We start from the raw sequence: 18,457 nt of genomic DNA on the forward strand, positions 1-18,457 counted from the left end.
GCCAATCTTAACCAGGTCATAACCAGGTCATTTGGTGGCAATGGTTCTTCATGTATTCTATGTCAGCCTCCTGGTTGGTTATGGTTTGAGACACTTTCTCTTATTGTAGAGCTTGTCTTTTTCTTCAGTTCATGGTTTCTTCAGATGCTCCATGGTTTACAGACTGCAAGTTCTCAGTATCTGTTTCCACTGGTCTTCCCTGTGCTATGGGCATTACATCTAATGTCAGGAAGTCTTTGTTCCCTACAAGTAGGTTTAAACTTTACATTCAGACCTGTGTTCCACATTTAAGTTAGGCCACATATGGCCCTAATAAAGATCCAAGTTAATTATTTACCATGTGTGTCATTATTTTTTTGCTTTATTTATTTTCTTTCTTAAAATAGCACTTTTAAGACCTATGGCATTATTACGTTTGATCTGCATAAAATTTTCATCTGTACAGATTGTGTGTATGTATAATATGTGCATATATATACACATATATCTACAACAGTCAATGTTATATGCATGTGACCCTAGTACTAATGTTACGTAGAAAGAATTCCAGAAGTATAAGGTCAGACTGAACTACATAGTTCCATATCAGCTTTGGCTATAGAAAGAGGCTTTGTCTGAAAAATGAATCTTTAAAAAATATTAGTCTCTTAATTTAAATTATTAACACTAACAGATAATTGTAGAGAGTATATATGGTGTGTGTGTATATGTGTGTGCATGCATGTGAATGCATATGTGTGGTTATCTATCTTGCAATATGCCTTATATGTATTTGTTTATGCCCCTTGCAAGCAAAATATGAGGACATTCAGAAATACTGTATATCATAGGACTGCCTATCAGAGAAAACACATAAGGGAATGAGGTCAGAAGAGAAATAAACAGGAGAGAGAAAACTATATGAACCTGGCAAAGGTCAGAGCCATCTTGTATTCCCCTGCTCTAAAGCAAATTGGCCATTTCTCACTAAGTGAGGAAGATAGTCTGTGTGCTCTCAGTGACTGTGGCTAATAACAAGCAGGAGGTCTTTCACTCTCTGGACCATGCAGGCCATAGGAAACAAGTGTGAACCAATAGTGTGATCTATGTGGGGCCACATCAGCTTCTGTCCCGGGCCAGAGCCTCCTCCTCTACACACAGACACAAGCTACTGTCCTGAAATGCAGTTCACCCCCTAATTTTACATGAATACACTTCCTTGCTTACAAATTATAAACATATTTTTTTCTCATTTCACATGGTAAATTGCAGTATTTTTCATTTCATTCCCAAGATTGCCTTTTTGTTTGGGAAACTGACTAATTCCCAATTGAGTATATTCCCAATTGTGCCAGGAATACCTTGAGCCTATTGTCAGATTTTTTTTCTTTCCCAGCTATATCAAGCCCATTCATGAAAAAAAATTGCTCTAAAATCTAGTTCAAAAACTCAGAAAAGCCATCAGTCATGGAGACACAGGCAAGCCATTCTCCTGTGCTGCCTTGACATCAGGGTGTGGCTCAGCCCAAAGTGCTCAAAGGTGGAGTGTGGTAAGCCCTTGGCATGTGAAACCATCCAGAGGGTGTTGATGAACCAGAAGTGTCACCTAAAACGTCAATATGCTTTATAGCAAGTCAATAGAACCACCAAATGATTTACCAAACTGCTGGAGTGGTCAGTGGATGATCATAAAATTGTTTTTTCTATGATTTTTTTTTTTTTTATGTCACAGTGGTGCATGTAGTTGACTATATTGGGAAATCTACTCTACAATAAAAAAAAAAAAAAACAAGCAGTACAAATCAATGATCTCATCTCCACCTCACCAGCACACCACTGTTTAGACAGGAGTGGTAAAGGTTTTCATTCAGAAATATTAGTGTTCTCATGGCACTGGTTAGCACTGTGGAAAATAACTAAAGCCCAATATCACCTTAGCTGATGCTAACTGTTGAGACATTGGGAGTTTACAAATCACTGATGGCAAACCACCATGGACTTCTTGCTCTGTTAAGTCAGGTTAAGCACACATTGGTGTGAGGTTCCCTTTCAGATAATAACAAAGGGCTGTAAGTGTAGCCATTGGTGATAAGTGGCCTCCATGGGCACCCTGCCTAGCAGTGTTGATCTGAAAGAAGCAGCAACAGCATCAAGAGCCCAGCCCTGCAACTCTGGAGATGGCATGTGCTTGTTTCCAAGAAGAAAAGCCAATTTTCTGCAGATCTGGTCATTCTCTGCCACGGGAAAAAGCACATGCTCTGTCTTTCTGCAGGCATTCTTGTTATGTGCATTCATTTTTATATTGTCTGTGGTGTCAGTCCATGTGGGGCTCCACACAGAATAGCAAGCCAGCAAAGAAGAGATTGGTCCCTATTAGTCACACATGGCTCTGCCACTGCCCAGATGATCCTGGAGGACTTTGTCATGATACAGTCAGAAATCCTTGTCTGCATTCAGGATGCACATGCAGAAAGATGTGCAGTGATGAGGGCATCCCATCTCATGTCTTTGCCCACTTGCTATCTTTAGCATCACCATAGTCCATACATAGGACCATGTTTAGTATCCTGCGTATAGCATATAGCATTTTCAGATATTCGGTGACTGCATAAACCTTGTGTTTCTCTTAACTGTTAGTTTTAATGTTAGCTCTCAGACTGGCAGACTCTCTGACACTGGTCACATTGATTCACCTGTAATTATAAAACATCACAGCACATCAAACACTTTTAGTCTATAATCAACCTACAGACTAATAGAAGTCAGAGCATAGGGCACTACTTGATAATAAAATATGTTAAATTCTAAATTATAACAAGGTATACTGAGATATACGTAGGGATATGTCACAATGAAATCCATTACCTCATGTGATACCCTAAAAATGAATAAGAAGAGAAATACACTAGAAATTAGTACATGAATCTGAAACTTAGCAACTGTGGCTATGAGGACGTAGAGAAATTGTTGGCAGTCACCGCTGATGACCCCTTTGGAAACCTGTAAAGGGTCACTCCACCAAGCACGGTCATCATTGCAGAGTCCTTGGAAGTTAATTGACACTTTCACCAAGAGACTCTTCCTCGGAGCTAAGAACCAGAAGACCACTCTGTTTATTAGATTATCCCCTCTGTCAGCACCATGCTTGTCAACACATATCCCTCTAGGATACTGCTTGCTTCTGTAGGTTTTCCTGTGGACTGACAGTCCCCTGCTTATCTAATGACAAGTCAGGACGGTCATAGAAGTCAAAATGTCAAAAGCTCTAAGTCAGTAAGTCAAACTTGGTAGTTTTCTGGATGATCCGTTGAAACACTTCCTGGTTAATGAGCACTCCCAGACCCTCTGAAGCTCCAGTCAGGGCTCTCGTTAACCAGCTTCCCATGCAGCAGTTTGTCTTGCTGCAAAAGCTGCCATTGCCTCTTCCTGTTGAGGTTCCTGGAGAAGGCAGTGAGTCGATACTTTTATCACTTTTACATGCCCACTTCCCCTTACTGGAAGTAGACAATTGCATAGGGCACACCATGTTTTCTTATTTGTCCATGAGTCTATAGGAAGCTCTTTTGACTATAGTAGGCAAACACGTCTCAGATCCTAAAAAAGCCATGGCTTCTCTCAACTCTGTGTTTTTTTACTTGAAAACAGGGATGGGTGTCTTGGCACATTGTTTTATGTATATGAGTACACTGTAGCTATTTCCAGACACACCATAACAGGGCATCGGATCCCATTACAGATGTTTGTGAGCCACCCCGTGGTTGCAGGGAATTGAACTCAGGACCTCTGGGAGAGTAGTCAGTGTTCTTAACTGCTGAGCCATCTCTCCAGCCTCATCACATTGTGTATGTGTAAGAATGACCGTCTGTAAAGTGACTGTGAAAGCAGGTGGCACACACCGCCTCTCCACAGCTTGTTCTTTCAATTCAACATGGCAGAGTCTTTTGATGACTTACAGGCCACACATGTGAGTTTTCTTCACATTACATATAAAATTAGCCACATTTTGTACATGTGTAGTGAGTTGTTAACTTGTTTTGGACTTTGGAATGCATGCATTAAGAATAAAGCATGTATTTGGGTGTGGTCACACAGGCCAGTAACTTTAATACTTTAGAAGCAAAGGCAGAAGGAACATTAGGTTTGAGCCATTTTGGTGTATATAGCACAGTTCCTGAGTAGTCTAGACTAAATCCTGTCTTAAAGCATTAGGTTTTTTTTTTTTTTTTTTTTTTTTTTTTTTTTTTTTTTTTTTTTTTTTTAATGGTTTCAGTCCAGAGAGATGGCTCAGGAGCTGCCTTGCCTGGTAACCCAGGTTGGATCCCCACAGCTCACATGGTGGAAGGAGAGAGTCAACTCTAATGAACTGACATCTGGCCGCCACATGTACACCACGGCACAAACACATCCACTCCCATTCAAAGTCAGTGAACGCAAACAAACAGAACAGAATGGATTTTGTTTATTTAAGAACAACTACACTTAACTGAATAGATGAGCCAGATTTGATCATTCATAATAACAACTTTCCCTCAATCATAAATTTTAGTCACATGGTAAATGTGTTCGTGCAGTTTTGTCCTCTGTTGCTTCGGGTGGCTTCATAGGACATAATGAAAGGGTAAACTGAATGTTCTAAATTCCGGAATGAAGAATTCAATTAGTGAATCGCCATATCAATAAGACAATGACGATGATAGCCGGAGTGCTATGCATAATTCTCAGATGATAAAAATAAATGTGTGTGCCAACTCTGTGTACTTAACCATACTTAGGTCGGTTAGGTAAAAGTGCCACCTATCACATGGAAGAGAGATCTTCAGGAAGTTGGCGGGATGTTTGGAAAGAGTTACAGGAGCTTGGTCATATGGATGCACCTGGCCTTTGTGAATGTGAAGTGTTGCCTAGGGAAGGAGAAGCATAAATAGAAACCGTTTGTAAAATTCCATCCCAAATTCCAACAGTTTAGTTGCTAGTATTCAGTCATAATTAGTTTAATGGTCAAATCTTTGAGGCCTTTTGGTAGATTTATGGACATGGTGAAGAGATGGGCTGAGTTCATAACTGTGTTAAGGAAAGGTTTGTATTCTATTATTGGTTTTATTACTATGAAATTGTAGGCGTTGCTTCACTGTTTCCCCTGTTCTGTAAAGTGGGTCATGCTGCATCTGTGCATCAAGGACAGAGGAGCTAGGGTAGGTAGGTTATTCCTGCTCTACTGTGGGCATCGCAGATTCAGAAATGCAGAAGGTATTGTAGGATCAGGAATGCAATGAGAACTACAGAATCGGGAATATAGTGATAATTACAGACTCAGGAATGCAGCGGGCATTGAAGATTTGGGAATGCATAAGGTATTGTAGAATCAGGAATGTAGAGGGTATTTCAGAATTAGGCATGTAGCAAGCACTGCAGAATCAGAATACAGTAGGCACTATAGAATCAAGAGTATAGTAAGAATTATAGAATCAGGAAAGTAGGAGTCACAGAATCAGGAGTAGAGTGGGCACTGCAGAATCAGGACTGCAGTGGGCACTGCAGAGTGACTGCAGTGGGCACTGCAGAGTGACTGCAGTGGGCACTGCAGTCAGGAACGCATTGGGCATGGCAGAGTCAGAAACACAGAAGCATCGGGCATTATAATGGACAATATAGACTCTCATGATCATGGGCATTATTGTGTTGGTGTGTGTATGATACTGGCATGAAGTGAGAATGTACCTTGTGACTTTTCTCCCTTCTTCAGGTTGCTACCAGCTATGTAATGTTTTTCGATCTCATGAGATGGAAATTGACCAGTGCTTGCTGGAGTCCCTCCCCCTGGGCCAGCGGCAGCGTCTGGTGAAGCGCATGCGCTGCGAGCAAATCAAAGCCTACTATGAGCGAGAGAAAGTGCTCCAGAAGCAGGAAGGGCTCCTGAAGAGGATCAAGCCTGGGAAGAGCCAGAAGGTCCGCTTCAGCCTGGCTGATATGATTCAGGATGCCATCATTCACCACCATGACAAAGAGGGTAAGCCTTCTCCAAAGAGATCTCATCATCTATTTTTGTTGCTTCCCAGGGAGATAAGAATGCCTTTACAAAGGATGATCCTTCCAAAATATAGTATGAAACGTCATCAGTCTCCAAAGTGATATGTGAAAAAGTAAATTTTTGGTGAAATGTTTGTAGATAGCTTAAAAGAGAAGTACCTATCTAAAAGGCAAGAGACTTCTTTTAAAATTGCACTTTCATTCTTAACAGGATACACATATTTTTAGATCAGTGGTTCTCAACCTGTGGGTCACAACCCCTTTGGGGGTTAAAGGACCTTTTCACAGGGGTCACATGTCTGATATCCTGCATATCAGATATTTACTTTACAATTCACAACAGTAGCGAAATTGCAGTTATGAGGTAGCAAGGAAAACAATTTTTGGTTGGCGAGTCACCGTGACATGGGGAGCTGTGGTAAAGGGTCACAGGATTAGTAGGTTGAGAATCACTGTCTTGGAAGATGACTGTGACTGCTCTTCTCATCTCCCCCCCACATCCACATGGATACAGGCAAAGTCAGTTGCCTCAAAATTTGCAGAGCATTAAGACTCAATTTTTCTAAAATGCATTTCCTGGACAGCTATGACTTTCTCTTGTCTTCATATAGTATTTGAATGAGTATATGAATGGCCTCAGATCTTGGTTGTGTCTTTGGCTGATCGTGTATCAGGATGGGGTTGAGTTTCAGTGTTCTCTATGCTGGAGTCCAGTTTCCCTGCACCATGTGTGCAGCCTGCACTTTCTCCAGTTGGTCGTGAGTTTAGGGGTTTATTTGGCGTCTCTATTTCTTTCCACTGATCTCTGTGTCTATTTTATGCTGCCATTAGGCTGCTGTGAAGTTCTGCCAGATGTGTTCTTTTGTTCAGGATGGCCTTGGCATTTTTTAAATTCCTGGGTTATGATATGGAAATTTCTTAAACATGCATGATTAATTTCAACACCATTCATGTATTTTTATCTATGAGTTTCTTTCTGGTTTTTGTTGTTGCTTTTGCAATTGACTTTTCAAAGTTTTAGTGTGAGAGAAATGCTCTCTTTCTGGGTTATGTTATGATAAAATATGATGCTCCTTTCACCAGATTAATGTATTTGATGCTTGGCTCTGATTTAGTTTGGTTTTCTGTCGTCGTGAAGAGACACTATGACCACAGTAACTCTTATAAAGAAAAACCTTTTAATTGGAGCTGGCTTACAGTTTGAGAGGTTTAGTCCATTACCATCAGGGCAGGAAATATGGTGACATGTAGGCAGACACAGTGCTGAAAAAAGAGCTGAGAGTTCTGTGTTTTCCACAGGCATCAGGAAAAGAACTGTGTGCCACAGTTCCTCCAACAGGGCCACATCTCCCTGCCACTCCCTCTGAGACAAGCATTCAAACACAGGAATCTATGGGGCCCATTCCTATTCATGTCCCCATGTCTTAAGGACTCCGTCCTTTGTGGTCAGAGAACCCCTGGAATATTGAGATGAGTTAATAACTAATTTTGATGAGGGCTCAGATTGCCAGCAACCATGTTGGCATTGAAAATCATTTTGATGTGATTTCAGATGAGAATGAGGACATCCAAGTCTGAAACTGGATGGAGGCCAGAAATATAAAATTATTATAAAGAATATGTTTGTATTTTGTTCATGCCCTGAGACATTGGCAGACTATGTTTAAAGTTGGATGGCTCATTCATCTGTGAGAAGAAATGTCAAACGCTTCTAGTCTTCAGGCTATGGCACAGTTCTCTCTGCTTTTAACCTCCTTCTCAGTGAGAAGTAGAAATTAAAAATTAAACAACAAAAAGACTCAAAACTGGAATTTGGTCATTAAAAACTACCAAGTAGAGGCTAATAAGGCCTTGGTTTCAGAAGAGACCAACATCAATAAAAGAAGCCACATACGCTTCTCTGGAACGCTAGGAAACAGTCATGAGGACATCTCTGTAGTAAGCTAGATACTGAGATGAGAGCCTTGGAAAACCTTCTTTTGGAAAGTTAGTTCCTCTGGGATTCCTGCTCACATGGGGATACCCAGGAAGCTGTTCCTCAGGACTCATCCCAGCACACTCAGAAGTCATGGTGGAGTGGAGGACTGAGCTACGTACTCAGCTTGCACAAGACCGTGGTATAGTCCATGCGGGCAGGGTTTACTGAGATGGAAGAAATGCAAGAAAAACCTAGTCATGGAGACTCCTACACAAAACTGAAAAGAAATCGAAAGCTGGGGTGGGGGACAAGCAACAGGTGCTAAGGCTGGAGGTTCCTGTCAGTGGCTGCAGAGAGGAAAATGAGCAGGATGGTGAGGATGATGTCTAAACGGTGGTGAAGAGCCCAGAATGTCACAGATGCAAGTATGTGCAACACCTACCCAAACAGCCAGCCCAGATCAGATGTCCCATGGACTCAGGTTGCAAGACCACAGGTGCAGAATTTAAAGCATCCTGTGAACTTATTTTATAACCTGGTATATTCTAGATGCTGGGCACAAACTTGGTTTGCTGGGTTTCAGTTTTGGGGTTTCTCTCCCTCCTAGGTATTCTCCTCTCTTCAGAAGGGGAACACTATACTACCCACCACAGCTAGGCATATGTAACTTACTTTTAATTTTATCAGGGCCGACTGCTAAAGGTAGATCTTGATTCTCAAAGGAGACATTGGACTTGGATTTTTGAAAAAGTTTGGAACTGCTAAAACTTTCAGACATCTTAGATAGACTTCCTGGGATTTTCATTATGAGTCTGCCTTGAACTTTATGGGCCATGGGTGAAGCCACTATGGTGTGAGCCTGAAATGCTCCTCACAGGCTCATTTCTTAACTGCTTGGTACCTAGTTCTTGTGTTTTGGGCAAGTGGTGGGATGTCTAGAAAGGAACGCCTCACTGAAGGAAGCAGTTTGCTTCTGTGTGCCACCGAACGTTACACATGGGCCCCATCCACTCTCCTTTACTATACTCACAGACGGGGTAGGGTACTCTGCCCAAAGCCTAGGTCCAGCTGTGGTGGAAACAAGTTGCCATCTCGTGACTTGTTTTAAGTTGTTTTGTCACAGTGACAGCACTGTAACTAATACAATGTAAATGAGGATTTCTTAGAGAAGTCAGTGGAGATGTGTACACCTTGATAGCCTCTGAAGCCAGTGGTTGGCTGCATCTAAGATGGACATCCTTCTCGATGTATTAGTCACAACTTGAAATGGAAGGAACTCAGAAATCCCAGATTTTCTTCGTAGCTCACTGCAGAGGATATTTTCCTGACCTGATTTTGTTTTTTGTTTTTTGTTTTTTTTTAACATCTTCAGTCTGAAAAATTCATGAATTTAGAAATGTATGCATTTCCAAGGCTCTCAGACAGGGATTGTGAATCTGTAGATAAGAGAGCTGTCAGCATGCTGTTCGCAATAATGGCTATAATGAGACTCTCCACCCTTCTATATGGGTATTTCAGTGAAACTGCTCCTTGCTGAGATGTTCCTACATCTCATTTAAATGTACGCGCTTTTATACCTTTATACGTGGCGGTAGCAGAAGGTGTATCATCTGGCATAGCTCGAGAGACTTTTTCCTCTAATCCCATTTATACCTGAAAGGACAGATGCTTGTGACTGAACCTGAATCATCGCATGGTGCTCTTAATGCTTCCCAGGGCACTGTTCTCAGCTCCTCCCCTCGGAATTTACACACACGCTGTGGTTCTTGGACTCTGTTCCATTCTTCCTGTGCTGTGCTTCCTATGAGTGTGAAGTAGAAGTTCAAAAACATTTACCTTCTTCACCATCAACAGTTGCCATAGCAAGTGTACATAGAACTGGAATCTGTATGCCTTGTCTCTATGTTGGAAAAACAATGAAACATGCACACTCGTGCACACACACACACACACACACACACACACACACACACCTTACATGAAGTACTCATACAGCTTGCAAATGATGTCTATGGACTTAAAAGAAACTAAGAGTGGTGAGGTAATAAATCAGCTGTTTTACATATTACTCCCTGAAAACCTTATAGAATCCTATTTTTTCAGTCATTCATGCCACATTGCCTGAACTATTCTTTTTCAAGCAGTTGTTACAGGTGAGAACCATTCTGCCACTGATGATCAGAAGGCAGGAAAGAACACAATTTTTCCCTTGAAAACACCCATCTAGAGAGACAGAAGAAAACAGAGTATGCAGAACACAGCATACTCTGTGCAGGAGGGAGTGAAGTCTGGGGGGGGGTGGCAGGGATGAGGAAAGCTGCTTGGAGAATGTGATTCTGGGAGGATTTGCCATTAACCCTTGCTTGCACTTTGACCTATGAGGAAAGCCTGCTTCAGTGGGTAGCAGAGCAGCAGAGCAGACACCTAAACAGACACAACAGGGGGTGAGCTGGATGAGAGTAGAATGGTGCTTTTTAATCAAAGTGTATTCTGCAAAGTCCCACCCCTGTTTCTTCTCCCTCTGCATGTGACCTGAATTGTCTGTTCATTTAAGTAGGATGAGATTTCCAGGGACTCTCTTGAATTAGAAAGCCGGGAGAGCTATCACATGATTCTAAGAGGAACCTTGATATACTACAAATCATTTTCAGCAAAGAATAGTCTGGGCTGTTCAGCTGTTGAGTGGGCTGAAGGGTGGATATGAACTGTAAGCAAGTGCACCATCTAAAGGTCTACTGATGTATTCTCAGCATTCAGAAGGATGGTCATGGCTAGGATTGTTGCCATGGGAGTCAAAATGAGAGAATAAAGGAGAGTCATGTCACAGGGAAGGTCATGTGCTCGTCACGTGTATCCTAAGACTGTTCTCTGAAGGATAGCCAAGAGTGGAGCAGACACGGCTTACTCCCTGGTGCACCACCGTGTGGTATCAGTGGCTGTGAATGAAGTCCCAGGAATATGTAGTATGGTCATTGATGAAACATCTAAGGAGACCTTCCTGGAGAGGCTGGAGAGCACTGTGCAGAAACATGAGGAGGGCATATGTGACAGCATCCTGAGATAAAAAGATGTCCCAGGATAATGAAGGAACAGCAAGACCAGCAGTTCAGCAGTGGTAGAATGAATAGAGGGTATGTGAGGAGAGACAAGAGGAGTCTGCAAAGTGCACATGAAAGGACTCTGCCTTCTGTGTGTATGGATTCCTGACATCCGTAGAATGTTAGTCTGTGGCACACTCGTGGGCATGGGTTCTATTGGGCTGAATTGTGGGTCCCCCAAGTCTGCCACCCCAAGAGGCTGGGGCCAAGGCTCAGGAGGACAGAAACACAGAAAGTTGACTGTGTTCACTCCACACGGCATCAGACAGATGCTGGTTGTGGAAAGCCACGTGACTACACTCCTCCGGGGTGGAAAGAACACAGTCTGGCACCCAGCATGGGCCAAAGCTCTTGGGTTGGGGATCCCCGGGCTGAGCAGCATCCAGAGACAAATTGGTCTCAGCCTTGGACGGAGACTTAGTCGCAGCAACTCGCTTGGCTGGATCATGGCTGGCTCAGCTGGCTCCATTGAGTGGGTGGAACGGAGAGGGGTCTTCAGGGGGAGGTTAGGCAGTGGCTCTGTATTTGAAGGCCTTCTCTATGATTCCCCATGGTGGAATCATAGAGATCATCTTTGGAATCCCCAAAGATGAGAGGTAGCCCAGGTTTTAAAACATTTAATGTCATTGCAGAAAGTGGATGAAGCTGTACCCCATATTCTCAGGGCAGGCCTGAGTTTTAATACCTTTTACACATAGGAGGAGGGTCTGGGAAGGAATGCTCAATTGGCTACATCCTCTGGCCTTTAGGTATCTCATGATTATGGAGATGTCTTGAGGCTCTGTGGCCTGTGTCACACCCCTTACCTGTGCTATGTGACCAATGGCCACAAACCTCTCTTTGGGAGGGGCTGTAGAGGGCTGTCCTACATGCCTGAAAGGTGCAGATCAATGGAGGTCTTCGGCCTCATGTCAGGAGCCTGCAGTCTGGGAGCAAGGCAAAATTCATGCAGTCCCTTGTAGGGAAACCTGCTGGGTCTCCAGCCATCTCTAGCCAGTGCTTGACCAGGAACTACACTTTCATGGTCCTACAGTAGAGGTGTTTGATCTCATGCCATTTAGAGCTTAGTAGGTCAGCAGAAGCTTCACCTGAATGGACAAAAGGACTCAGACACTAGAACTGGGGAAGGAAGCAAGAAGGGTCTTGGGTAAGCTAGGTGGGGGAGGACATTTACTTGGACCAAAGCAGAATAAGAATAAGATGAGAAACAATCAGTTTATGTCTGAAGCCAACTGAGGAGGGGTGGAAGATTCCAAGTGACTGTCTATAGGGGAGGTGTCCCTTTTCTCTTGCTATGAGAACACATCACTGCACAGTCAGTGACTGGAAGAGCATCAATGTGTCATCTTCCCTCACATCTCTGTAGGGTAGAAGTCAGGTCTGCAGCCCAACGGAAGGATTGAAATTTGGGTTCCATCAGAACTCCTTAGTCATTTTGAGCAGTTGCATCCCTTGAATCAGAGTCTCCTCCTCTGTCTTCAAGGGGAACCATGGTGGACCCAGACTCCCTCTTACACTCTTTACGTGTGTTGCCACTTTTCATGTAATTTCATCTCTTCCATCAGTTCTTCAGTCTGTCTCCACAATTTTCAGAGTCCTGTGTAGTAACAGTTGGTTTGCCCAGTTCATTCAGATGTCCTCATTATTTAAAAGATGGTTAAAATTAGTTATAATTTGCCTCTCCAGTATAACATATTCACAGGCATAGAATCTAAGACAAAACTAGGTAGCTCTAAATCCTGCCTAGGGTAAAGAAAAGAAAAATGGCATAGTTTGGTTTTATTTATTTATTTTTTTTCTGGCAATGAAAGGAACACGATACCATTAATCGAGAGACTGATTTGCTGGGTTGAGAAAAAAATGAAACTCATGAGATTGTAAGATGGCATTGGTAGACAGACAGGAGGATGAAGAGGCTTTTATTGGACTGTATGATACCTGAGATCATTAGATCTCAGCAAGCACAAAGTCGGAGCCTATAGGACTGTGGGTGAAGCAAAGAATAGCTACGACCACCTAGAAATGCATTTGACTAAAGCTGTAAGAAGTTCACAGGCTGAGAACTAAGGAATTATAAACCTACTAATTCATGGAAGTGAATCACTGCGACCAGATGCAGCCAGGAGTGGGAGGTGGGCAATGGGAACAGAGTTTCATTGGACACCAAGACCTGAGAAAGGCCCAAGGAGGAGTATTCTCTTGGCTGTGCCAGCTGCCTCCACCCTAGGCATGGGGAGGTTCCAGAACCAGCCAACACATTCAGGAGGACTGGAGTTAGCTGTCTTCATGGATTTTTTTTTTATAGTGAAGACTTTAAAGGGTTGGATTCCAAGCAGAAACTGCAAGGAGTTCTTTCAGAGTTTTTCTGCAAAGGTGGTAGAAATGATCCAATCAGCTCATGTGGAACAGGAAGAAGGGAGAGTTCCTGGTCTCTGTCAATCATATAGCTCACCGGAGCATGGGGAAGTGAGTGACCACAAAAAACACAGGAAGGGACAGGGAGAGGCCCTGCACTGCAGATCTCTGTTCTGGTGTTAGCTGGACGGTGTGAACTGGTCATTCCATTACTACCCATGCTGCAGGATGCTCTGAGAAGCTCCTGATTGCAGTTCTTGTGTCTATGCCTCACCCATATAGATGTTGGTTTAATTACGTGAGGTGAGTCCAGACACTTTTCAGAGATGCCCATGAGACTGGGGTGGCAAGGGGGTTGATGCCTCCTCCCCGGGACAATGGTAGGCAGGACAGGAGAACAGAGGAGCAGGGAGAGGAGAACATGCAGGGTTGTGAGTCCAGACTGGGGTGAAGCTCAGTCACATGCCATTGCCTAGCATGTACAGGACCATGGTTTGAAAATACAAGAAGAAAAACTAATCAAATCTGTAGAAATGTTAGAACAGCTAAGGTCACCCTTAGAGCTGGTTTGGCATGAAAGCTGAGGTGTCGGGGGTGGTGGTGTGGGATTGGATCCACCCTCGTCCTGTTTGGTGCTGTCTTTTCCAGCAACTTACTAGATTTCCTTTACTTGTAGAATCCCTGTAGAGAGGATCTCTTATAAGTATCACCTGTTAATAAAAATACCATGACCAATGAGTTGGAGATAGGCAGGGAAAAGGAGGAGGGACATTGGCAGGAAGAGAGAGGATTCTGGGAAACAGTGAGAGAATGAAAACAAAGATTAGCCCAAGAAGATGTGACAAGATGGACATGTGGTACCTGAGCACAGGTAACCAGCCACATGACAGAATGTAGGCTCAAGTAAATGTGATATTTCAAGTTATGATCTACTCAGAGAAGAGCCTAGCTGTATGGCCAAGGTATTTGTAAATACATTTGAGTCTGAGTCTTCTTCCTGGGAGCATGGAGCAGGGAGGAAGAACCAGGATCAAACTTCCACAAATCCTCATCTCTACTGCTGGAGTCATGTGCCCAAAGTTCAGTTCCTGCAACAATCTGCCAGGAAACTGATAACAGAAAACATGATTTACCACCTCACCATGTGAGAAGTTAGAAACCTGAGAGTTGGGTGTGAAAGAGGGTATTCCTTATCTTTCCTCCTCCTCCTCCTCCTCCTCCTCCTCCTCCTCCTCCTCCTCCTCCTCCTCCTCCTCCTCCTCCTCCTCCTCCTCCTCCTCCTCTTCTTCTTCTTCTTCTTCTTCTTCTTCTTCTTCTTCTTCATCTTCTCTCTTTCTCTCTCTGTCTTTTTCTCAATCTCTGTTTTTCTTCTCTCTGTCTGTCTTTGTCTGTCTCTGTGTCTCTGTCTCTTTCTCTCTCACTCTCTATTTTTCTCTGTGTGTGCCTGTCTCTGACTCTGTGTCTGTCTCTCAGTCTCTCTGTGTCTCTGTTTCTCTCTCTCTCTGCCTCGGTCTCTCTTCTCTCTGTGGCTGTCTCTGTGTCTCTGTCTCTCTCTCTATGTCTCTGTCTGTCTCTCTGTGTCCCTCTCTATGTATCTCTCTGTTTCTCTCTGTCTTTCTCTCTGTCTCTCTTATCATTTGCTTCTGGGTTTGAATGCCCTGTCTTTGCAGATCCATCACTGGATTACTGGGTTAAGACCCACCCTATCCCTGGAAGGCTCTTCATAGCGTCATCACTTCAAGTCTTCTGTGACCAGGCCCTGGTCACAATTCTAGGTGGACGTGAAAACCCAGCACAGTACCTCATAGGGTGACTTAAGGGCTAAGTGGGACATGAATGGCCTATAGCATCTGAGAAGCATAAATGCAGAAGCGAGGGATCACTGCCTTTATCCCATTTCTAAGGGGACTGAACGATCCAGCTTCTCATTAATTCACACTTACAACAGCTCTGAGCTGTGTGTCTACCTCAGCCTTTCTCCCTATAATTATAAATTCATTATGATTTGTAGCATGATTGCCCACGACATTCTTAAAGCCCTGCTTCCATTCTTATGTTTCCCCACTCACAGTGAGTTTATCACATCCTAAAATCAGACCACAGCCAAGGTTATTATCTATGGCTTACTGCTCCAACTCTATCTGTAAATTCCTCTTAAAGCCACAGAGCAGCTACTACTTGGCATGCATATACAGTAAGGATAGCTGACAGATGTCATTTGAAGGTGCATGCAGGGACCTTAGAGTTCTCACAGCTACTGTGGGAGAGATATCCCTCAGCATGCTGTTTACAGGTGTGAAGACAGTGATGTGTTTATAAAAAGATAAAGATATACAGAATATGTTCTATGGGTGTGTGTATGGGGGAAGGGGATGTCTCAGCGGGCCCGTGCCAAGGCATCTCTTCCCCCTGGGGGACCAGCCACATGACAGTATTGTATAGAATAGGGTTTATTCAGGGCATGGGGAGGGGAGTTAAGAGGGTAGTAGAGGCAGAGACAGAGAGAGACAAAGAGGGAGGAGAAGTAGAGGCTGGCCATGAACACAAGGAGAGAGGGGGAAGGGGAAAGGGTACAGAGGGGGAGCAAGAAGGCAAGAGAGCAGGAGATCAAGAAAGCAAGAGAGAAAGAAAGAGAGAGAGAGAGAGAGAGAGAGAGAGAGAGAGAGAGAGAGAGAGCAAGCAGGCCCTTTTATAGTGGGCCAGGTCTACCTGGCTATTGCCAGGTAGTTGTGGGGAGGAGTGAGCATACCTGGCTGTTGCCAGGTGACTGTGGGGTGGAGTTTAGACAGAATGCTAACAGAGGAGACATGGATATCTCCCTAAGCACACTGTTTGCAAGTATGAAGAGGAGACATGGACTATCTCGGCCAAGGACACTCAGGTCCTAAGTTACAGAATCAGGATGGGCACCTCACTCTGCCCAGTTCAGAGTTCAGATGCTGCTGCTACAGAGCACTCCCATGAAAACCTGCCCTTCCACCAAGTCGCTGTGTTCAAACCCTTTCCTTTCTGCCTACAAAAGACAGTGTATTTGTGTCCCCAGTGTCATGTGACCAGATACTAGAGAGAAGCAACTCGAAAGAGGAAAGCTCTATCTGACCATTGGGCAAAGGTGACAGCCCATAATGGCAGGGAGGAGGGGAGTTCATATCCCAAGGGACAAGACACAGATAAAAGAATTCCAGAAGGGCCAGATATAGGATGCACCTCCTGGGGACCCACTACTTCCAATTATTCCCCAACCCTAGTTCTGTCACCTTCATCCCAATGCCAACATATGAATCTCTCAGGTGAGGTCAGAGTTCTGATTGCTTCCCAGCCCATCAGCTGTCAGCCAGACCCAATGTACCGGTGTCTTAGTCAGGGTTTCTATTCCAACACAAAACATCATGATCAAGAAGCAAGCTGGGGAGAAAAGGGTTTATTTGACTCACACTTCCACATTGCTGTTCATCACCAAAGGAAGTCAGGACTGGAACTCAAGCAGGTCAGGAAGCAGGAGCTGATGCAGAGGCCATGGAGGGATGTTACTTAGTAGCTTGCTTCCCCTGGCTTGCTCTGCTTGCTTTCTTATAGAACCCAAAACTGCCAGCCCAGGGATGGCCCCACCCACAATGGACCCTCTCACCCTTGATCACTAACTGAGAAAATGCCTTACAGTTGGATCTCATGGAGGCATTTCCTCAAGGGAGGCTCCTTTCTCTGTGATAACTCCAGCTTGTGTCAAGTTGACACACAAAACCAGCCAGTACCAGTACAACAGGTCTGTGAGAGACATTTCATGTTGAGTCCACAGCAGATAGTCTGAGATTTATGAAGCCTTCCACATAGGACAGATTGTTTAATGAACTGTATAATGATGTACATATATGCATATGACCCATTCTTAATCTCCTCCCAGTTATTATGCCAGTAGCTAGTCGAGTTACGGCTATGTAGCAGGCAGTTAAAATACTGGCCACTTTGCGGAATGCTCATTTAGTATTTGTGAGACACTAAACCATGTGTTGACTTCAGGCAGAACCCTTCAGAATTTAAATGCCCTTAATCACCAACTCCTTGTGATTTTATATCTTATGATTGGGCACCTTCAATTAGGTAGCAGCTGTTGCCTGTTATCAGAAAGCATCCAGCTCAGTGAACAGAGCAATGTAAATCCACCAGCTGCCCAGACTGGCCATGCTAGTCCTAGGTGTGAATGCCATGCACAGAGAAGCACAGGTCTCTGGCATAGAAACTTGCATGGAGAAGAAACTCTGGAAGGCAGGCTGTTCTGTGTCTCTGGCTTCCTCTCCCTGCACACCCCATCCTGGGCCGAGCTAAAGTCTGTCTGCTGTATCTTAGTTAGCAGTTTAAAGGGATGGCCACCACATTGGTAAAATTGTCCTCATGCCCACTCAGCTCAGGCTTGCTGCCCACTCTGGAATGTGGACAGTGAGCACCATAGCCTGTAGTAATGGAATATGCTCTCTCACATTTCCTCCTAAAAACACAGTCTGTGAGCATTTACTTAAACCTAATTCTCTCGGGGAAATTCTGCACATAGTCCATGTCCAGGGCAGCCATCAGGATCTGGGTTCTAGAACCACACTTTGTGCTAGAGCATTCCCCATCCATCACACTGGTGTTGATGAAGACACACAGGAGTTTCCTGTGCTGAGACTTCTCAGTCAGCCTGTTCTCAAGGTGGCAGCGACCTGTTTCAGCAGGTGGCTATCCCTGAGAAAGAACTCTCCTTTCCCTTAGGAAGCCTGCTGTCATAGTTGGTGGTACAAATGAGATCTCTGATTTCTAGTACTCCACACACAAAGATTGTGTTGTACTTGAAACAAACAAACACAAAAAAAGCACTTTGGTTGAGTGAATTATTGCACTTGCTCAAACAAGATCCATAAGTTTCCGGTGGCTTCGCCTTCAGTGGGCAAGCATAGAGCTATGATTCTCTGCGCTCAAATTCTCTACAAGAAAAGGAAAGTGCCTGGTAATTGGGAAGAAGTGCAGTCTGTAGAGCCCTGCACTGCTGGGTAGTTTACATGCTCAGCTGCCAATCTGCAGACAGTGTTGGCCTCTGGCAGTCTGT

General features: G+C 44.0%; 1 protein-coding gene across 2 annotated transcripts in view; it reads left to right on the forward strand.

Moving 5' to 3' along the window:
• Positions 1–18,457, forward strand: part of Myo16 (myosin XVI) — a 482,119-nt gene that overhangs the window by 115,848 nt on the left and 347,814 nt on the right. For both annotated transcript variants that reach the window (XM_076913797.1, XM_034520363.2), the window contains exon 2: positions 5,723–5,986. In XM_076913797.1, the coding sequence (XP_076769912.1) occupies positions 5,761–5,986 (226 nt within the window). In that variant the 5' untranslated portion in view covers positions 5,723–5,760. The remainder of the gene's footprint in view (positions 1–5,722; positions 5,987–18,457) is intronic.

This window comes from Arvicanthis niloticus, chromosome 16 (assembly GCF_011762505.2).
Source record: "Arvicanthis niloticus isolate mArvNil1 chromosome 16, mArvNil1.pat.X, whole genome shotgun sequence".
Lineage (NCBI taxonomy): Eukaryota > Metazoa > Chordata > Mammalia > Rodentia > Muridae > Arvicanthis > Arvicanthis niloticus.